Source organism: Thunnus maccoyii, chromosome 15, assembly GCF_910596095.1.
Source record: "Thunnus maccoyii chromosome 15, fThuMac1.1, whole genome shotgun sequence".
Classification (NCBI taxonomy): domain Eukaryota; kingdom Metazoa; phylum Chordata; class Actinopteri; order Scombriformes; family Scombridae; genus Thunnus; species Thunnus maccoyii.
This window is the reverse complement of record NC_056547.1, coordinates 28417907-28441337: the sequence shown is the minus strand read 5'-3', so window position 1 is coordinate 28441337 and position 23431 is coordinate 28417907. Positions and strand designations below refer to the sequence as shown.

Here is a 23431-nt window from a genome sequence, read left to right as displayed (position 1 = left end):
CCGAAGATATGTCTGTATGAGCCTTCATACCTGAATGGGTGTGTGGTCAAATTGAAAGATTCCTGTGTCCATCCACATCCGTGCTGAAACAATCAGTGCTGTGCTGAGAGCCACACACTCTGAGTCCATCTCCTGCTCTGCACTTGTGGAATGTGAGCTGCGGATTAGGTCTTATCCCCCTCCTAATGTAGCCTTTCTAAAGCGGGGAATTCAAGCTTGCAATGTTTGGTTGTAGTCTTTGAGCAGACCTTGTCCCAGAGGATTAGCATTTGGGCACATGTTATCCATTCCCTCTCTCCTTAAATGCTTGTTGCCCCCTTCAGCATCGGTAGAACAACAGCAGCCACCGTCAGAGTGTGATTAGATTTCACGTCCTTCTGATCTGTCTCCAGTTCCCATGAAATGTATACACACACTGTCAAACGTTTATTCATACACCTGTCATATCAAAGTATTCACCATCAAAATATTAGTATCCTAAAACTATTTCCCTGTCATTTATATCTCTATCTCCCATTAACTACAAATCACATATTTTACATTCCTTCTGACCATTTTCTGAAGCATGCTGTTGCCTGGAGCTGCAGTACAAAAGCCCAATCTGGTTCCGGCCTGTCCATGAAAAGCAGTAGAGGGATCATATTCATTAAAGTGTGACTCTCAAGTGATCCTGTGATTAATCATTTCTAAACTTAGAGAGGAACAGTCAATCAGGCATAAGGACAAATTAACCTCTGCACCTCTGATAAAATGTGGTATAACGTTCTATCAGATTTGCATTTGGAGATAACAGCTGACAAGAAAGCAGCAGCTGCAAATAGGCTAAGATGACCCAATTCAGAATTATACATTTTGCCTCAGATTACATATTATCCATCATGACCAATGTAATATTGAACAGTAATTTCAAAATATGTCTCAGGGGGTACACGCCCTCTTCTGTTTCTCTTCTGCCACCATCAGGCTACTATTAATCAACTTTAGAGACCGTCTGAGTTCTCATAAATTTAAAAGCATTTTAAGTCAAAAGAAACATGATAAATGACTTTTTATGCTAAAGTGAAGCATTTTTACTTTCTCTATAACTTAAGTCCAAATTTTCACTTTTAGCAGTTTGATAAATACAGGCCCAATTTTCGAATAGAATGGGCAGGTTTGAAGAGACATACCCTCACACACACCCTGACCACAAGATGCAAACCACAGCTCTCTGCTAATACAACTGGATGCAAGTACACTTTATCTTGAGATAGTTAATTTGGGTTCTATATAGCTGGTAAGACAATAACATTTGTTTGATTTATTTTGATTTTGATCATTCTACATCTCTCAAAGAAAACCTGGACATGAATGTAATGTAAACCATTTTATACATTAACCTGTTTATTTACTGTTACACCAATAGTCCTACCTCAACTACAGGAATGAATACTTAATTAGTTCAATAAAAAAGCATGCAAGCAAGCTATAAGCAGTACAAGCTGAATGACTGAGTAGATGAAGCATTAAATACTATTGACCATTAGCCAATCACTGCATGGTGGTAAAATACACAAGATTAATTGAAGTGATTAAGAAAAAAAAACAACTCAGTTTTAAATAAATAAGACTACACATCCTGTTCCTTTCCTAACTTACTCTAAACTTTTACAACTCAAGGCTGTCTCACAAAGGTCAAACAGATCAGAAAAATGGTGAGAAGAAGATGAAAAATGTCTTCTAAGGTGGTAATGGATATAACGTGGCCAAAAAGTAAGCACTAAAAAGGAAAACACACATACAAAATATTGACATAACTCAAACTCACAAATAAGCTTAAACAAAAGTATTTTATATGTTGTATTTAAAGTTGTATTAATTAAAATATCAAATGAATTGTATGATAATATGTTATAAATTGAATTGTAAAAATTTTATGAAATTGTGTTTTAGATAATTGACTGTCAATGATCTAACAGTCATCTTGACAGTCATTTCACTTGATGACTTTGGAATTTGATGTTAGTTACATAAATGATTAATGCACTGCTTTATTTTTTGGCAGCTTTTTCATGATATAAAGTTGAATTTGTGTGGATTCTTGACAGCTAAGCATAGAATTTTGTGTCTTGTGAGTTTCATGTGGAGCAGACAGTGATGACACTATGGTCACACCCCTCTTAGATTCCAGCAGGGGGCAGTCACAGCTCACCAGCCAGTGCCACACACACACACACACACACACACACACACATGCATGCATACACACACGCTTGCACTCCAATGTTCCACATGTCAAAGATGTCTGTCATGTATGGTCGACAGTTAAATGAAAACATGCTCAGCCCGAGCTTCAGCTTGTTCAAACATATTGTTATTGAGCAGTTTGGTACATATAAAGAAAACAATGAATCAGTAATTGCTCAGTTTAATAGTTACAAAGCGTGTGTTACTCTGGTATCGATTTTGCAATTAGTATGTAAGAAAATGTAATTGAAATAACAAAAAAAAAAAAAAACTGAGGAGGTTCACAGTTCATTTAGATGAGCCAAGGATAGTCGTTTTGGTTTTAGATTAGAGGTAATTACTTTAAAGATAACAGGGGCAAAACTTATCCCAATAACTAAAAATGATGTGCATGTTCTTCCCAAGAAATATGAGCCCAGTTGGCCAGATGGAGGCGCTGTAATTAAAGCCCAAAATCTTCGAAAGGAAATTACAAGGTGCTACATCCAACATGAAAGTTTTAAAATGTACTTATTAGTTTACACTAGTTTGCTACCACAGCTTTATATTATGAGGATATTGAAATGCATTTGCTTTTTAGATTACCATTTTGGAAGTAAGTTTAAGCTTAGTTTACCGATTGGTCAGCTGATCTGACGGGACAGTAAACAGGCAGGCTGTTGTTGTAATAAAGCAGATCAGGAAAACTGCCTGTGGAACAGGAATGAAAACACCAACAGCAGCTGATCAAATTTTTTCATAAAATAAAAATTACTGAATCATGATTCAATCACAAAAAACACTCTTGTGGCTTGATTATTTTTCTACATGAGCCAAAAGGCTTCTCCTTTCTTTTATGTTTCAGTACATCTCAGCTCCTTCAGCTGCGTGTCTCCTATAAAATCATCCTGAGCCTGAAAAGAACGTCAGACTGTCACAAACTAAATAAGCAAAATTTTATTTAAACACATTCTGAAGGCTGCAGCTGTTTTTATTGCTCCTTTACGTTGGTTCTGTTCTTTCAGTATTTATTGGGTTTAAATTGTCTATTTGTGCCTTATTCTGTGATAGACAGACGCTGCTATAGATCTATAATCAAATGATAAAACATTAAAGCAATTATCAGGTGTTTTCCGTACAACTATCAATATGTAGAAAATATTAAGTAACAGTGTAAAGTGTTAATTAATTGTATGAATGAATTTTAAGTTTAAACTGTTACTTAATAAGTTCTACGTATTGAGAGCTGACTTCTACATATTTGACAGTTGAGGTGATGTGCATCGTACGTAGTTGTCGTCTCCTCAAAATGACGCTGGAGTGAGTGAGGACGTCGAATCTGATGAATTCTCTTCCTTGTATCTCTCTCTCATTCTAACTGAGAGGAGCTGAGACACGAGGAAGAGACGCAAGTGAGGGAAGCGAGGAGACACGTTAGCATAATGAAAAGCAACCTGTGACATCTGAGCTCACTCACTCTGTGTGTCTCTGTGCTGCTCAGGCTGCTGCTGACAGGATTTTCAGGATGAAATGATGGTCTGAAATTCACCAAAATATCAGTTGGACGAGCTGTGACTAAATTAGCTTATAAATAATGTTTTAATGATCCACTCGTGGAAAAAGGGAAAGATGGCATTAAATAGTAAATATTTCTCCCACTTATTTCAAAGATGAATGTTTGGATTGATAACAGAACATTTTTATTAACCAAGCTCTGCTGTTTCTGACACTGTGGTTCTTCTTTAAAAAGGACCTGATGTCTTAATTTGCTTTTGGGAGGAATTTTCACCAGCAGTATAAAGTTGTTTAACTAAATGACATATCTGAGCAATGATCACAAATTAGCTAAAAACACCTAACACCTGAAATTTAAATATGATGTTAGTTTTGTCCGATGAAAATGGTTTCAATTCTGTGACATTTGAAACGTAACTATAAATAGATACTAACCGCTACGGATTCACCACTGTTCATCACCAACTCTACTACTAATGCCAGTCTGCAGCAAGTCAACAATGACAGTTTGAAGTTGAGGGTTGCCAGATCATCAAGTTGAGGGTCCCCATATCCCATTTTTTCACTCTGTAACATAATAACCTACGTTTTTACAGAAATCACAAAAACCTGGCAACTTCAGATAGATCTTACTGTTAACACTATGTGGAGTTAAAATGGCAAGATTGTTTGAGATTGGTAAAAATATTGGTGGGGACAATTCAGCAATAACCCCATACCCCCACCCCAAAAAATGCTAGACTAAAGGGTTACATTTTAAAACTAATAAAAAACTATGGCTTATTGCTTCAGTGAACTGGCATCTACCACATATGGGAGATTTATGCAATGATAGATTTCGTGTAGTTTTACTTTAAGATGATGGAGTCTGTGTTGCATTTTGAATTGAATTAAACAGTGTCTGGTTATGTCCTTCCTCCCACGGGGAATGGAGACACTAAGCCCATCGTCACTTTTTAATCTATAGCTCTCTGAAATTGTGCAAAAGTGGAAAGGTATGGTCCGTGTATATGTATATGTCTTCCACATTGTGTATACCAGCCTTGTTTTGTGTATTAAATGTCTCATCAATTGTAGGTGGAATGAAATTATAGTTATTGGCTATAGGAAGGGCTTAAGCTATTTATTAAAATATTTTTTATTTTTAAGATTGAAATGGGATTTAATTTGCTTCCAAATACAAAGTAAAGTCTTCAGTACGCGTGACGCTCTTCTTTTTCCATTATTAGCCAGTCAGGTGGTGGAAGAGTAGTGTCTAACCAAAATAAATATGTCTGAATGGATAAGACCCAGTAATAAAGCATAAAGTTTGGGAGGGACAGACCGCTGTTAGCTTTGATTTGTAAACATGTTTTCTTCCTATTTTATGGGTTTTGTAATTCCCTATAATTGGCATTATTATAGATTTAAATCATTTAGGAAAATGCTTTACAGAGGAATATTTTAAAATAAGTATATAATTTGGGGCCAGAAAATAATTTGAATTGCATTCATTTTACCAGTTAAAGAAATTGGTAGTGTCTAAAGTGAAGTTTCAATTGAAGTCTGAAAAGTGACAGAAATATTTGTGTGTTGAATGAACAAAGACAGCTAGAGAGAGAAGTTCAAACCTTGCTTACTTTCTCACCTCTGCACACCTGGACAATCACTGCAAGAAGTGGTTGTGAATGTTGGATTGTCGGTTTAACCCCAACCATTAAATCCTGAAAATGTGACCATGTGCACTTGGGTGGTCCAGTAGGAAATTTTCCTTCACAGGGAACCGGCTTCCATCCCTCCTGTTGTGTTAGTCAGAGTGGGAAGCCAGTGAGGGATCCCTCTGGTAATGACTAGTAAACCATTGTGTATCAGAGGAGACAATTGACAAAAATGGTAGGATATGGGGATCTGACCATTCCAATCAAAAACAATTCCATTCCATTCCATCACAACAAAAGAAACAGCACAAGCCTTGCATTACCTTTGTTTTAACTCTCAGATAAAGACAAATAAGATGAGTAAATAAGATATTAAGATATGCATACACATAGCTTATGATATATGTATCTTGGGCCCTAAAGACACCAAGGATATCTACCATTTATTAATGTTTAAAACTGACACAGCTTTGTCTTTTAATTAATTAATTTTTGCGTCATTCATGCAATTTAATGGATAGCTGGCTTGTCCCTGTTCTGTACCTGTCTCAGGGAGCCAGAGGAGGAGCTGGAGACCAGGGTCCAGAGGGGCCACCAGGATCTAAAGTAAGAACATTGTCAATCAAGTCTCAAATACATCATGCAAATGTTCACAAGTTAAGTAAGTTCCTTTTTACTTCCCCCAAAAGGGTGACCGAGGACCGAGGGGTGCACCAGGACCTCCGGGAGATAACGGTGTTGGGTTCCCTGGTCCCAAAGTAAATTTAGATTTAGTTTGGTATTTGATAAAATAAGGGACATTTTCCTGCATATCTATTTGTTGGAGGCCAGTGTATGTCCTGTGTGTTCGTCAGTTTATCTGTGATCTGTAAACTATATTTTTCAGGGTGACAAGGGGAACCAAGGAAGACCAGGTCCGCCGGGGTCAATGGGTCTGGGTGAACCAGGGACGCCGGTGAGTTCACAAAATGTGAAACTACAGCTACTGACATATAATCATGGCATTTGAATCACATTACACATTTTGTCACTAGCCCAAAGTGATATTGAGTCATGGATATAGTTTCAGTTTGATCTGCTGAGATCTGCATCTCTGACAGTTTTGTCACCCATTCAGTACGATTGTGAATGAAAAAAATAATTTGAGGTGTTAAAGGCATAAAAAAAAAATTGAAAAACGAAACTGCTGTCATCAGAAACAGTGTTCAGATGACCCACAAACTGTGTAAATGGGATATTGTTGGTTTTTTTGAAAGACAAACGTACTGCATTTTTTAAATGCACTTCTGTTGCATTGTACTGGGGTGGCAATCTATGTGGCTTAATACCACAACAGGTAAGATAAAATATGTTTTTTAAAATAAATTTGGATGACTTGACCCTTCAATCGATGTCACACAATAAAACTGCAGAATAGAGAAGTGCATTTGTGTGTGCACTAAACAATAGAGCGTTTCAACAATTCACCTTATTAAAGTCATATTAGTAAACTCTTAGTACAGTGATGACTAATGTAATATCTGTTAACTCAGTATTTCACATTGACTATTTCTGTGTTGATGTTAGGGACCAGCAGGGCCACCAGGGATGCAAGGATCTCCAGGGTTTCCAGGTGAGGGTCTCCCAGGGCCCAAGGTAAGTTCCAGGGCAAGATTGTTCACCATAATTAGCATATCTTTTTTTAAATGTACTAATAATAGAAGAAGAAAGACAAATACACCGGTGCAACTGCTGGTGACCTGTGACTCATTATTACTGGATTTTTAGTAAAGAGTGATAATATCATAAGGATTGTGGTTGTATGGTTTGGCTTTCTGTCCTCACTCCTAGTGCGTTTCTTCCAGGGCGACAGGGGGTATGAGGGTCCCAAGGGCAGCCGTGGACCTCCAGGAATCGGGTACAAAGGTGATAAGGTATGGTTAGGAGTTAAACGTGCCTGCGACATTCAGACAGTGAAAACCTGTGATGCTGTAAAGAATGACCTCTCTGGCCCCTCACCTATCTGACCCTCAGGGAAACACAGGAGCCCCCGGGCTGCCAGGTTTGGTGGGCTTTCCAGGGGCAGGCATCCAAGGAGAAAAGGCAAGGCTAATGAAAATGTTAGGAATTTGCTTCTTCTAAATATCCTTTATTTTTGTAACCACATTTTAAATTCTGGTTTTCCTCTCTGGCTTTAGGGAGATCAAGGACCATCTGGGCCTCCTGGTCCCAGAGGACCTACTGGACTGGGTATAGTTGGACCAAAGGTTGGTAGCAGAGTGTCAGCAGAAAGTTGACTGTCTGGCTTTTCATAGGAATGAGTGACAATTTAAACAGGTATTAATTAATCTGTAACCTTTATCTGACATTCATAAGAAATATACGGACAACTTATAATACATCAAAATGCGATTATGTAACATTTAAAACAAGAAATAACATGCTTTCTCTCACATATTAAAAGTCTTATTAAGAAACAATAAAACACACTCTTGTTCACTTCAGTACTCTCAGATGTTTTGCTCTTGCAGCCTTACTAGATCTGGTATGACCAGTAGCTTGTGGTGGTTAGTGTTAGCTATGGTTAGCAAACTTAAGATATAATTGGGATTAGTCAGTTTGCTGTCTTTATGACTTTTCTATACTCAAGCTACTGTTACATGACATTTTAACATTGAAATAAATAAATCATTGTCATGTTGTGCTCACTATGGACTGGCATAAGAGACGCGTAGGAGAAAACCAGTTCTTGTTCTTTTGGTCTCCATGTGGTGTCTCTGTAGTAGTCATAGCACTGATGTGTAGTTGCATTTTTGAGGGGGCACACATCATATAGGCTCAAAATCCCCCTTTGCCATTATCCTGTAATTGTGGCAACAGTGGCTGCTGTTCAGCAAAAGTTACATAGACTTGCTTTAAAAATATTGAAATAATAATCTTGGCCTTCACAGGTACTGGGGATGGACCATAGAGGAGGCTCAGGCCCTCATTGATTCATTTAACACTCCCTACTACATATAATAAACACTAAAAAGTTTTCTCCATAGTGAGCAGTGAATTGAGATTTCAGATACTTATAATTTTGATAATTTTGTGCCATCAGTGACTGCTGTAATAGTAGTGGTAATTTATCCATCTAGCAAATGTGTATACACTCACCAGCCACTTCATTAGGAACACCTGTGCAGTCTAATGCAATCCAATACAACAGCTCTGCTATAAGTTCTACTTTTATGAAGCTTATATATTTTCAGTTTTTGTTGACATTGTCAGAGAGGGGATAATTCTACTTTATGTTTATTATTGAGGTGGTAGTGGGTGGTGGTGGTGTACTGGAGTGCCTTATATTGAATTGTGTTCCTTATATTGTCACCACTCCATTAACATACATGAGGGGGGCAGCTCGACCTGACACCAACTACGGACAATTGATAAACATTTTTTGCATTTTTCGGTCGTTAGTTAATGATTTGTGTTGCTTCCCAGGGTGACCAGGGTTTCCCCGGGGAGCCTGGACCCCAGGGAGAGAGGGGTGTAGGTGAGCCAGGGCCCAAGGTAACTCAACCAAACTCCTCTTGATTAAAGCATGTTCACCAGAATGGACAATGACTCCAAATGGGTCACAATAGACATCTTGAGCTTATATATCAATGGATTTCCAGGGTGAGCCAGGGCCTGATGGGGCTTCTGGGATACCTGGAATTCCCGGTGAGGATGGAGCTGTTGGGCCTAAGGTAAGTCAGTGCCTGGAAGTCAATTGTCACTTTTTGTGAAATTAAAATGTTCATTCTGGTTTAAGTGAAACTGAAATATTAAGCATGCACCCTGCTTAAACTGTGAAGTACTTTCTTGTTTTTAAATGGGTTATTATGACTTCACTACACAATAACAGAAAGGAATACAAAATAATTCCTTTTGCATGATGTTCCACCTCAACATCTTGTTTCAACAGGAGGGACATCATATTAAGGAGGCAAAGCAGAAAATTCACAGTAAATGTAAAGAGTAACCACACACTCAGATGGAAAATCCTTCTTGAGTTGCCATCTAGATGTTGCTTTCTGCTCTGCACACGATCCAAATTTAGGCTAAGATTCCTCTAGCTCTATGATATATTATATAAATAAACCTTCATTTTCCTTGCTTTATCAGCTCACAGTTTATCTGTTTATGAATTACATTTAACCTGAAGTGAACTTTATTCAGGACACTGAAAATTGTCACAAACAAGCTTGATTCACTGGAAGATGTTGGTTTGTTTAATGCTGTTGACACACTTTCAGCTGTTGTTTAATCTAGGGAGAGATGGGGTTGCCAGGTCAACGAGGCCCAGGCGGAGCACCAGGGAAAGGCATCCCTGGAGAAAAGGTAATTTTTAATCACCCGTAGTGCTGCTGCTGCTACAGTTTTATATTCACAGTCTCTTCGAGGATATCCCGATCATGCAATGTACAACAACACGAAGCCGATTAACACGAAGCAACATAAACAAATGTTGCTTTGTGTTAATCGGCCTTGTATGTGATTTCCCTGAACATGCAGGGTATAATAACAACATCCTGTGTGTAAATAGTTACTTAGTATTTGAAGTGGATTAGGGAGCTACAGTACCAGTCAAAAGTTTGGACACAACTTCCTATTTCCTTGTGTTCATATCTTTGACTGGTACTGTACATATTTACATACCTGTATTGACAGTGGTTTCATTGATTTAGTCTTCTACATGCAAAGTGGGCTAACTGAATTATTGTATTGAGTTGTATTTACCTTTCACAGCAGAGGTGTCAATTGACGTCATTTATTCAACATACTGTGCTTTCCTAGTCTTGCAGTACCAGAAGTGCTGAGATGTATCACATCATGTGTATATGTTTTTCCACAGGGAGATAGAGGCGACCGTGGGCCGAGGGGACTTTCAGGGTCTCCAGGCCCAGTTGGACCTGCTGGAGCTAAGGTCTGTTAAATACAGGTTACCCAGAAGTACTGTCAAGGTCATATGTCTGCTCGCTTTATGTGGGGAATATAGCACTGGAGGTGTTAAGCAAAGGTCAGGTTCAGATGGCTCTCACAGCAACACAGAGGATTAAGATCAGGTCATATTTTATTGTTGGATGGTTAATTTTCATAGATATTATATATTGTTTTATATAGTTTGAATAGAATTTGAGTTTGACATTGAAGGGTATAACACAACAGTTGAAAACATCTTTTCCATCCATCTTTTAAAGTCCACAGTTTTCTATGAAGAACATACAAGAAGAAAGAGGAAGAAACAAGGCAGATGAGAGCGGCGAGAGTCAACCAAAACAGGGCTGTAAAACCAAAACACTGAGCTAAAAGAGGCTAAAATGCTCTATAGACCTGAGGTGAAAAGCAGAATTGGTGATAATTCTCTGATGGTTTGTACCTACATTGACCCCTTTTTATCACAGCATATCTCTGCCAAAATCCGCAAGCACAAATGAGATCCACACACACGGATGCAGAGGAGACGCCCATGCAACTCAAACAGCCGTGCATGTATATTATTTTTGCGAGCGCTTTCACAGCACTCATGTGCAGAACATCTCCGCTCATGCGAACAATATTGTAGCCTGCGAGGAGTTATTTTTATATTGTTTATTTTGGTAAAATGTCAGTGTATACAAAGATATTGAATACACTGAGATAAAACATTAGATAAAATATTATCTCAACAAGCACAGGCTTACCTCATGGAACTTTTCATCTGTTTTTAGCATCCTAATTATATTGTATGACATTGTCACAACATATGAGTCACTCATAAACATGTTTGGTTCAATATGTTGTTCAAATGATACTGACTATGCCTTTATACCTGTTGTAATGACCTTTGCTCAACCATTGTGTCATCTCTCCCTGTGTGTGGCCTATGAACCTATTGACAGGTTTGACAGTCACACATACACAGACACAAAGGACCGATTTGAGTTTTAGACCTGTGTGTTAGTGTACGTGTGTGTGTGTGTGTGTGTGTGTGCGTGTGTCTGTGTGTGAGACAGAGTACACACACATACATAAACTTGCCTTTAAACTGGGTTCATAGGCCATAAACAGGGAGAGATAACACAATGGTTGAACAAAGGTCATTACAACAGTTATAGAGGTGTGGTCAGTATCCTTTGTAACACCACCACAAAATGACAAAGCTACAAACTGCTAGGAAAATGAGTTTATCGGCTGTTCTGTATAGTTGTGGTAATGTAGGCAATAGCTTATATTTTTTAAGAATGAAAACTTTCAGGGCCAAAGAATTACATCTTGAACATAAACCAAACAGTTTTACCAAAATAAACAATATAAAAACAACTATAGGATCTAAGTAAAGAGAAAAAAGTCCCAATGTTTTATCAAATTAATGTCAAAGATGGAAGAAACAAAACACACAGCTCAGAAAAACACATTCAAGTAGATTACTTTTGCCAAAGAATTTGAACATGAACCAAACATGTTTATGATTAACTCATATGCTGTGACAATGTCATACAATATAATTAGGATGCTAAAAACAGATGAAAAGTTCCATGAGGTAAGCCTGTGCTTCCTGAGATATTATTTCTGTTTTATCTCAGTGTGTTCAATATCTTTGCCTACACTGAAATTTTTACCAAAATAAACAATGTAAAAATAACTACAGGATATAAGTTAAAAAATAAATTACCAGTGTTTTATCAAATTAATGTCAAAGATGGAAGAAACAAAAGACAGAGCTCAGAAAAACACATTCAAGTACATCGCCCTGTGTAAGAGTTTGCATACATTAAAGTCAAGTCTGTTTTATTTATATAGCACCAAATCACAACAGAAGTTATCTCAGGGAAAAAGTCTTTTTGGGCCCAATAACATCACGTGATGTTGTAATTACATGGTTTGGCCACTATGGCAAATTGGCTTCAAAGCCTGGTGCTGTTCCTGTATCTAGTTCTCACTATACATCCATGGGTGATGCCATACATATCTGTCCAAGATGGTGGACTCACTCAACCAATTATATTTAGGGATACAATGGTGACTGGGTCCACCCACTTACTGCCAAAAAGAAAAACCACTCACAAGAGCAGGTGAAAGTTTAGCGAGCAGGCGAGTGATGATAGTAGTTGTGGGCTCGGGGATAACAGTCATGTGCTCCTTTGGATTCTGTGCACACCCAAAGCATGGTTTTCTTCTCGCAGACCACAATATTGCTTGCGCGAGCGGAGATATTCTGCTGTGAAAGCACTTACAAAAATAATATGGATCTCATTTTTGCTCGCGGATTTTGGCAAAGATATGCCGTCATACCTTTTCACATTTTACATACCATTCCATTGTTAATACAAAAAATATTGATTAGTGCAGCTTTAAAGCTCCTTTTTTTTTTTTTTTTTTAGCTTTCTGGCCTATTTTAGCTCATTGTTATTGTTTTACCACCTGCAAACTCCATTTCCATTAACATAATTTCCAGCTGCATCCAAGAAGTTGTACATTTCCTGTATGCAGTGTACAGTTGTTTTGCCACTTGGTGGCACCAGAACAAGCTGAAAACACATCTGACATATTATCACCTTCTTAAGTTGTTATGGCTAACAAACAGTTGTCTTTTCACACAGCCAGCAGAAACAGAACAACATTAGCATTTATTTGGAGTCGTCTTTCTGGCCAGTATTCAATCTCCTTTCGGCTCTGGTTTGGTCTCCACCAGCTCCTGAGAAAAATATCTGGTTCTCTAGCTGCTTCAGTGAAAACAGCTGCCTGCTGCTGCTGGAAACCAGGTTGATGAGAGCATTGAGACTGAACCAAAACAGTAAAGTAGCGGGTTAACAATGAGTTAGCTCCATAGAGCTGAGAGGAATTGCTTACTACAAGCGACCCCTTTCACATCACATATAGTCATTTGATCCACTATTAGTATAATAAAATCATACCACCATTAAGGAATTATTCCCAATTAAAAGAGTGTAAAATCTTAAAGCTAATAAAGAACTGAAGTTGTTTACGTAATATGAGTGTTAGGTGCTGATACATGTATTGATGTTCATTCTAACAAACCAATGGTCTCTAGGCCTGTGACATCTCTAGCCTACTTGATGCTACTGAGCAAAAGCTGGCACACGTGGTCTAGGTTACTTCACTAAATAAGTTCTGCTGATATCATCATCGGGTGAGGTCATTCCAGGGGAGGTCAGGTGGGCATCTGTGGGAAGAGTCTTTCAACTGAACTGTGACAATATGATAGGAGATCTGACATTTAAGACATATGTATGTTTTATCAACATTAATAATATGGAAGACAACTTAATGGGTAATTCTGCTCTTTAAGGGCATAAAGCAGGGTGTGGAATTCATAGTGTTTCAGAGGCTTTCACTCACTAACTTTTTTTAAGAAATCAAAATGTATGAAACTCATTTGGACGCTGAAGCTTCATATTAGCTTCAGATAAACTTTTAAATACATTTTTGCGCAGAAGGAGGACTGTGGATTTTGTCCCCCATCACTTACATTGTAAGTGCATTATGAAGGGATCTTCTAATGGTCAGTATGAACAGAAGGAATGATTATTACATGGAAAACTTGAAAAATTGTGAGTCCTTTAATGTCTGACATTTTACTGACCCCTTGTTCAGGGAGAGCCTGGCAGCCCAGGAATGGTGGGCCTACCTGGAAGTGCTGGCCGTGGCTTACCAGGACCAAAGGTGATGACATCCAATAAAGCAGTTCACAACATTCACACACACACATACATTTGTATGCAATCTGTCCGGTTTGACTTGTTTGGAAGACAAACTGAAATGATGTATTAAAATGATTACTCATTGATTACTCATCAATTATTTTGTTCTAATTAAATAGTGTCAGTCAGATATGACTGACAGTGAGTCTGTTGTCTCCAAACAATAGGGAGATCCTGGGCCTGCAGGACCAGCTGGACCTGTTGGTGAACCTGGAGTTGGAATCATTGGACCAAAGGTAACATAAACAGATAAGATGCCAGCATGTCACACCTGCTTCAAGTATTAGGTGCATTGTGTTGTACAAGCTGATGTCATATATTTTCTCCATGTCTGTGACTTGTTAATTGTAACATTTGACATACTGTATGTTGACATGCTGTACACTGTGTATGTTACAATTAAAATACCTGAAAATGACTTTTCCTAATAGTTTATTGTAGTTACAACCTTACAGCCTTGTCTTATTGTGTTTGTCCTTGTCAGTGTTCTGACTGTTCTGCTGATCCCCCTTCAGGGTAACAAAGGAAATACTGGACCTGTTGGGCCACCAGGGATAAAGGGAGATGGCTTCCCAGGACCACAGGTGAGAGGGAACTGTCACAGAAAGACAGAAAAAAGAAAGAAAGAAAATAATAAACATATTTTGCTTGATGTTTAGGGGCTACCTGGCTTACCAGGAGTGCAAGGAGAGATGGGGCCTGAAGGGAAAGGTCAACCTGGACCTAAGGTAATACACAAATCTTACATCATGAATTCATGAAGTGAGGGAAAGGGCCTAGTTACCTGATATAACAGGTCATTTTTGCATAGTTACTGTAGGGGCGTGTCTGATGGAAGATGAGTGAATGAGCAGGACACTCCTACTGCTGCTTAAATCATCAGTTTAAACAATAAGCAGATGTGCTGAAAACAGATCAGATCATCGAACAAAGAGGTCAGAATATAAGACTGTGTTTAGTCAACTACAAAACCAATACAGTAAGAAATATTCAGCACAGGAGCTTAAAAGGTTCTGTTGCCATGTGGCTGATGGCAGGCTGAGGTTGAAAGCCTGAGCTGAGACCTCATTGGATAAATTCTTCAATATGAATCAGTTCATTTTTGGATTCAGCAACAGTGCACTGTTTGGTTCCTGATTGCTGATTAATCTGCTTCTGTAGTTTGTAATTAGGTATATAAATGTTGACTGTAATGTATGGAGAACAAGACATTACAAATTTGGAGAAAATGAGAGTATAACCAAGTTACAGTAGAATGTCTAAATGTGTATGTGATCCTCCATATGTTTCTCAGGAACAAGGGTGCCCCTGCAAAGTTGTCTCTTGAAAATATATGTTTAGAAATCAGCTTCCAGACCAACAAAGCAAAAGTCAAGTATCAGCTGTCTTGTTTTATTCATTTTTCAATTCTTTTGGAGTCTTAGTTATGTGAGTGAAATATTGTGACCAAAAAGAAGCATAGTTCAGTCAGAATTTGAATATAAAAAACTAAAAATAGTCAACACAGATCTTTTGGGCTTAATACACTTCCCCAAACACAGCTGAGCACAGATTAACATGTCATTTCAGAGGGAGTTTTGATGAAGCAAATAATGTTAACAACTCAATAAACTGCATGCATTGCTGAACAGTGGCACTGGTAAGTTAGCCATCAGTGCTCTTGAATTGTTCAAACAACACAGAGTAAGCTACTTGGAGATAAAACCATAAATTGTTGTTTTGTTTACCTGCAGTATATGTGGCAGTGTCAGGCACATTTATAGCAGGCTATGTGAACTGACTACACATTGAGACAAATTGGAAATGGAACAGCTGAAAAAATGGATGGGCTGCATAAGGTGTACATTAAGTAATTTATTAAGCAATTCTAGCTCAATTTTACTCTGTCTGTTTTGTGTATCAGGGTGACAGAGGATTACCAGGGGTCCCGGGGCCATCAGGTCCTCCTGGAATCGGACTTTATGGACCAAAGGTCAGTGTGTGTTTGTATGAAGAAACCTGAACAATCTCACTTGACTTATCAAAATGAAATTAGCCTTAGAACTTGACAAGTGATGTAATCTATTGTATTCCCAGGGCTCTGCAGGGCAGCCCGGTCCACCAGGTATGCCTGGGCCTCCAGGAGAGGGCATCCAGGGGCCAAAGGTAATAATTTAGAGTAAAGAATTTTTATTACAAGTGACAAAGATGCTCATTTTCCCCTCTTGAGCCATTATTAGCCCGCACAGTCAAATCAGTCAACTTCTGGTGTATATGCTGGTGATACCCCACTCCGTCTTACCAATCCATCGATCTTTATTCCCAGGGAGAGCCCGGGTTTCAGGGGCCAATAGGCCCCCGAGGGGCATCAGGGGACGGCCTTCCAGGGGAGAAGGTACAAACAATACACCTCCTGCATGTGCCAATGACCTGTCACATATTACCTCTGATTACCAGTACTCCATATTCATTGTGATAAAGATTGCCTTCACACACACACACACAGGGTGATAGAGGGATTCCTGGAGACCGGGGAAAGAGAGGTGACAAGGGAGACTATGGAGAGCCTGGATCTACTGGACCAATGGTAACACTCTTGGAAATACTTAAAATGCTATTATTATTATTATTATTGTTGTTGTTGTTGTTGTTGTTGTTGTTGTTATCATTATCATCCTTTAGGATTCTGTGATGGTCACAGTTCTCTGCCTTCTCTTCCTTCATGTAAAATGGAAATAGTGGTGTAATCTATAACAAAGGTTCTAGTAGCATTTTGGGTGTGAAAAATGTATTAAATACAGCCACTTAGTCATTTCAGGCAGATACAATCATTAATTTAACATCATTAGGAGTGACTGGTCTAACATTTATGACCAATTAGGTTCTGCTCTTGAAGACTATGTGTAGAATTTGAACATTTCTGACTTTGATGATTCCTAGTGGTAGTGTTAAAAAGACAATAATGATAAAACTTGAATATGATATTGAAGACATCAATACCAGTTTCCAATGTTCAAGTCAACATTCTTGTGGTAATGATGACTGAGAATCCCATATTATTCTGAAATTCCACCTTACCCGGATTGACTAAATGTACTGAAGTGTCTTAAAAGCAAATGCACACTGATGCCTAGGGTTAGCTCCACCCAAAATCTATCTTTTATAGCATTTACTAATGTTAACTTGCAAATTGGCTGTAAAAAGTTTGTAGTTCTTCACAGAGTAAGGTGGCTGCTAGTTCATGTAATTACAATAGATTCCAATATGGACAATTTTCTCAAAACATCAAAACGCTGCTGCAGCATAACCTTCTGAGAAGCTGTGTGGCATGAAATGGGTACCTTGAATCTGATTTTGATGTGGTGGTTTACCAGTGGTTGTCAACCTTTTTAGTGTTGAGAAACCCCATATTGATACACATCAGGTCAAGGACATGTATTTGATAAGATGAAGTCTCAGGGATCCTCATGTGATAAGATTTAGTTAATCCATGTCTATAGTGTAGATTGGCAAATTAACAGTGAAGAGTTTGAAACCTATGAATAGAATAGTGATTCTCATACATTCTCTCACTGGGCTTACTTGTAGTTAATGAAATAATTGTGAAATTGAAATATTCAGCATTTTTCTGGGGACTTCCTAGACTCTCCTCAAGGACCCCTTGGGGATCCCCAGACCACAGGTTGAGAACTGCTGCTTTACACAGTGGATATATGAAGCTCTGAAAAGCCTGTTTTTGCTTTGAAATAACCCTGAAGGTGTCCTTTAGCTCTGCTAGCTCATAGAAACTAACAGCCTAATATTTTGTTGCTGATCAGTTTTTCTGATTGGCAAATTACACAAAAATTGATCAAACAGTTTGTAATGAATGATACCAATTGGTGCCTAATCAGTGAGACCATCCCATACACAACCATGTACTTGTCCAAAGGAGATTAGCCTAAAACTAAACTAATCTGAATTTCATTTTACAGGGGAGACCTGGAGAAAAGGGGGAAGCAGGACTGACAGTGAGTAAAGTGACAGACACAGCTGTATATCTTAACATTAAAATGTAAGACATAATGTATTTGTCTTCTTTTTTCCATGTGCAGAGAGAAGAGGTCATCAGGATAATAAGAGAAATCTGTGGTAAAGTACAAGTTTTAGTACATTTTACAGCAGTTTACTCTTCAGTCATTAGTATTATTTTTTGTGTTGCTTAGTTGGGAGCTAATGTTTCTGATAAATGAAAATTAAATAGATGAAATATTTTAAAAAATATTATGATATAATGTAGTCCCACAAAAAAAGTCAAGACCACAACACAGAGTTGAGTCAAGGCCAGCATTGCCAGATTGAGCGGTTGGGTTAGCAACACTGGTTAAGACAATTGTTAATGTATTGTATCCACCCCTGTAGCTCTTTTTTACAACTGTAATTCATCTTTACATTTGTTGCACAGGCTGTGGTCTGAAGTGCAGAGAGAGCCCTCTGGAGCTGGTGTTTGTGATAGACAGCTCTGAGAGTGTGGGACCAGAAAACTTTGAAGTGGTGAAGGACTTTGTGAACGCTATTATCGACCGGGTGTCAGTGAGCCGGGAAGCCAGCCGGATTGGTGTGGTGCTCTACAGCCATGTGGACATGGTGGTGGTCAGCCTGATGCAGCAGTCCAGCCAGGACGACATCAAGGCCGCTGTCAGGAAGATGCCCTACCTGGGCGAAGGCACCTTCACAGGCAGCGCCATCCACCGAGCCAACCAGCTGTTCCAGGCCTCACGGCCCGGTGTCAGGAAGGTGGCTGTGGTGTTAACGGATGGACAGGCTGACCCCCGTGACGTCATGCAGTTTGAAGAAACAGCCAATGAGGCCCACGCAGAGGGGATTGAGATGTTTGTTATAGGAGTTGTGAACAAGACCGATCCTCTGTATGCAGAGTTCCAGGCTGAGATGAATGTTATCGCTTCTGATCCTGATGAAGAGCACGTCTACCTCATAGAAGACTTCAGGACACTTTCCAGTAAGCAAACAATGTTGTCTCAGCCTCTCAGAAGGACCACAATGTTGACTTTTGGCATGATGAGATATTTACTGAAGGAGCATTTTAGGAAATACACTTCACTTCCTTTTCAAGAGTTAGATAAGAAGATCAATACTGCACTTGTTTTAATTTCTTTCTTTTAGACAGCTAGACAGATATAGAAACATTTTATGTGTCACAGTTACATAAAATTAGAAAAATACAGATAGGAACATACATACGCATACTGTGCAAGTGCAGACATACAGTACATGCATATACATGTACCCGTTTGCAACCAATAACAAATAGTGTTACTTTTCTGAACAAGTTTTGCACTTTGACAACAGATGTTATTATAAAATATCACTTTCTCCCCCATTCAAAAGCCCATTACCCTCCCATCCTCCCTTTCACCTTATCTAACAATGCCCCCCTTCCCTCTTTGCAAAATCTCCCCCCAGTGATCATTTCAGTCAACATGGTAATTAATTAATTACCACTGGGCAAATTTTGTCAACTACAACTTACTACTATATGCTCATTCTGTAATGAGAAGTGCTCAGAAATGTGCAGTACATGCATATGATGTAGAAGAGTCCTAATATCAATAACCTATGATTCCAGGTGGCTGCGTTGTTATCACTGATCCTGAGCAATTGTATTCCATTTTCTCCACTGGAATTCATTGGAACTGACTTAAATCCATTGAGAAGTAATGCTTTATATATTGCAACTTACTAAACTATTGCACCTTACTCTTTCATTAATGGCATCATCTGATGTTTGTGTTTTTGAATCCATTGTTTTACCAGAGATGGTGAAAGTATACGTATGTACCGATCTATTCAGATTCTTATGACCTTACGAGAAGTAGTGTTTTTTTCTTCTTCATCACCTCTAAAGCTCACAAATTAACACCTTGTTTGTTTAATCCATACAGAAATGTAAAACTAATTTGTAGTTTATGGGAAGTTACATGGTGTAACTATTTTTGGTGAAGGACAATCGTCAAAGGGATTTTCTGGAGTCTTGTTGTCACAGTGAGGTTGCTAGCTTTGATACCATCATTCCTGTACACAGATATGTACTAAAACCTTTGCTCACCAACCAAAATCTGCAACCCAAAGTAGAGCCAGTGATGCTGTACTGAAGTGCTGGGCAGATAGATACACTGTTGTAACTCCCCATGAAACCAATTAAACAAATGAGACACAATGTGTTAATTGGTGAGCTTTAGGTGGTGGAGGTGTTAGTGTTGGTGCATTTTTTACTTTTGACAGAGCCAGATTAGCTGTTTCCCCTCTGCTTTTAGTATATTTGCAAATCGTCTCATGGCTCTTGCTTCATGCCCAGACACGTGATATCGATCTTCGCAGCTCACTCTCGGAACTAAATATACGTCGCAGTCGCAGTTCTGTCCACTTTAGGTCATCCTATTTACTCCACACACACCCTTTTAAAACATAAACACATTTCTCGCTCTTAATTCCTACACTCACTTGCCTGATGTTTCTAGAGGGCACACAGTCCAGTTTCTCAAACAGCACAGAATCAATATACAATTATAACAGAGGGCTGGCGTGCCCATCATTCTTTGGCTCCAGTGTGTCTGTGTGTCTCTCAGGTCCAGCATGCTACTGCATAAAAAGGACAGAGAATAATCAGACAACAGGTAATACCTGTGCCAATTAGACTAACGCTGGCACTGCTCCCATGAGCCACTCCTACCCATCCCTCCCCTGCAGCTGAGTCTAAACCACACCCCATCACCACACATGTATTTCCTAAAATGTTGAACTATTTCACACGTGGTTGATAGCAATTTTCACATCTAACTTCTGAAAATGTTGAACTGTTCCTTTAAAGAACTGATCACTGTCACACTGGTTATTTATAGCGAGATCTTAAAGGAACAATCCAACATTTTAAAAAATAAATTTTATTATTACAGTACTATAAACTTTTAACTCTAAGATGAAAATTCTCAGTCAGCGTTAGGCACATGTCCATTTGTCTGCAATGTGTTCAGTGAACTAGCTTCTAACAGCCTCAAGATCTTAAATATGTTGTATCTTAGCCTGTAACAAACGTATCAACAGTGTTATGGCATGTGGCCCAACAAGTCACAAATGTGTCACTGGCAGTCTTTAAAAATGAGTCAACACAATACTATTGTGAGATTACATTCATTATTTATCAAATGTATTTACTTTTCTAATTGTATTATATCTTTGTTTTGGCACAGCTCTGGAAAGCAAGATACTCGGTCAGATTTGTGAGCAGGATGACACAATGGTGTTTCTACCAAACTCTGTCTTTCCACCTGTGGAAATCCAGCCAGAGACTCCAGAAGACAGCCGCACCCAAGAGTTACCAGAGGAGGAAAACATACCAGTAAGGCCGCTTTCATCTCTTGTGAAAACTACATGAAAATACTGTTAACCTCAGTCTTCAGGTGGTGAATATTACTGTACAAAACACCATTCAATTCGTTTTTAAGAAAGCTGTTGACCTCAAGTTTTAAATACACAATTACATGAATACTCATTATTTTCTATTATTTGCTAGCACTATTTCTGGGAGCAGTTCTTACTGTGTGCTCAGACAGAATGCAATTTTTTTCCTTGTGTCATTCCTTGACTGCTGGATCTTTTGTGTTTATTCTCCCACAACAGCCAATATTCAAAATGTGCATTAGCTATAAGCTAGCTAGCAACAGTCCATGTGTTTCTGTTCCGTAGCCTCTGACTGAACTCTGACCTCACCAGAAACATCCCATTTCCTCTCATGTCTGTAGGTTTATGAAGCAGATTCATAAAGCTCAGAGATTCTTTTGCTCAAGTTGAAACATTTCCAACTTGTGTGGACATTTCTTTGTGTTAATTCATGCTGCTCTGGTAGAATCGGCCTCTAATTGCATCTTTCCATTGACTTTCAATCATGCTTCCTCAAAAATTTGCCTTTTTTGTCTGAAAACACCTTAAAGGATAAGACTGGCAATTTTCCAATTTTTTCTCATTGTCAACAAATCTCACTTGCAGAACCAAACCAACAACAAACTCATCCTACTAACACATATTGTGTGCATCCAAAGCCTGATATATCTTATTCCTGATGTATTACATTAAACATTAGACATGTTCCTTCGTTATGAAGAGTTTGGTCAATTTAGTTTGTTTAGTTGAGTCCATAACTGCAATCACTTTTTTAGTCTGCGCTCTGTGTAAGGCAGATGTCACTGCACATGTGTGGGTATGTAGTTCTGTTTACAGAGCTTCTCTAGCATGTTGTGCTACATAACACAACCTCTTGACTTTACACTAAAGTCATTTACAATGGTCACTGTTGTACTGCAAGTATTACATTAGCTGTAAGCTAGCTAGCAATGGATGCACTGACTGTATCTGTGTTTGTGTTCAGCTCAGCCTCGAAGTAAAGTAAATGGTTAAAATGTAATGTATTCAGATGGAATAATTATTGAAAATGGTGCATTTTGTCTTTTTAAAACATTAACAATTGAAATTAATTCATTGAAATTAGGGGACTTTGTTTCTCCACTGACTGCCTTTTAAAAGACTGCATTAGACTGCATTAAAAAGTGTTATGTTAACTGCTCTTTAGTGTGCCTGAACTATAAGGGTATATCTGATCTGAGCTGCTCCTCTGCTTCCTAGCTTGAACTTCCAGTGGAGGCAGAAACAGCGCTGACTCCACAGCCCCCCGAGTCAAGACGGGTGGACGAGAACCTGGTTGACAGGAAACTCTTGGTGGAGCCCTGGAATGAACTTCCAGACATCATGTTTGCCTCTCCTGGTAGACGGACGCAGGGACCCGGGGTGACCTCTGTGGTGGGTCCCCAGACTCCAACTGACTGGCTATATGAGGCAGAGAGCACAGAGTCTCCAGCCAGCCCTCCTCCTCCACTGCTGACAGACTCGCCTGTTTCAGGTAAACAAGTAGAACTGCAACAAATGAAATCCACTGATAAGTTCCAGAGCCACACACATACGTATCAGTTACATCACAAGGTGCTTTAGCACTTGGAGTTTGCTGAGTACAACAGCCACAAAGATGACAGGAATTTTCTCAGGTTGTGCAAAGCGTTTTTTATCACATCCTGTGTTTGCTCTAGTTAGAAATCTTGCTGCTTCCCTTTGTTAAATATTTCCCAGCACAATTCCTATTAATGATTCTCAGATGCTTGAAATACAGGCCCTGGTCAGAAAGGGACCTAATGATAGTTAGACCTAATCCAAAATGTGGCTTATCAAAGTACAATACTTCAGTAGTAATGATTTACATTGTGAAGAAAAAAAACAGTTTTGATACCCCGGTGAAAAGACATGTTAAAACCAGGTTATTTTTCAGATGTCCCCTGTTTG

The 23431-nt window shown here is 38.8% G+C and overlaps 1 protein-coding gene across 1 annotated transcript in view; it reads left to right on the top strand.

Annotated features, from left to right (window-relative positions):
* col28a1a (collagen, type XXVIII, alpha 1a) overlaps positions 1-23431 on the top strand; it is a 36382-nt gene that overhangs the window by 9393 nt on the left and 3558 nt on the right. Inside the window, exons 11-34 of the mRNA XM_042434585.1 lie at positions 5910-5963; positions 6047-6115; positions 6244-6312; positions 6924-6992; positions 7202-7270; positions 7371-7439; positions 7535-7603; positions 8823-8891; positions 8999-9070; positions 9636-9704; positions 10219-10290; positions 13962-14030; positions 14236-14304; positions 14584-14652; positions 14728-14796; positions 15972-16040; positions 16145-16213; positions 16374-16442; positions 16554-16634; positions 18022-18057; positions 18142-18178; positions 18492-19046; positions 21295-21443; positions 22724-22997. Of these exons, the coding sequence (XP_042290519.1) occupies positions 5910-5963; positions 6047-6115; positions 6244-6312; positions 6924-6992; positions 7202-7270; positions 7371-7439; positions 7535-7603; positions 8823-8891; positions 8999-9070; positions 9636-9704; positions 10219-10290; positions 13962-14030; positions 14236-14304; positions 14584-14652; positions 14728-14796; positions 15972-16040; positions 16145-16213; positions 16374-16442; positions 16554-16634; positions 18022-18057; positions 18142-18178; positions 18492-19046; positions 21295-21443; positions 22724-22997 (2365 nt within the window). The remainder of the gene's footprint in view (positions 1-5909; positions 5964-6046; positions 6116-6243; positions 6313-6923; positions 6993-7201; positions 7271-7370; positions 7440-7534; positions 7604-8822; positions 8892-8998; positions 9071-9635; positions 9705-10218; positions 10291-13961; positions 14031-14235; positions 14305-14583; positions 14653-14727; positions 14797-15971; positions 16041-16144; positions 16214-16373; positions 16443-16553; positions 16635-18021; positions 18058-18141; positions 18179-18491; positions 19047-21294; positions 21444-22723; positions 22998-23431) is intronic.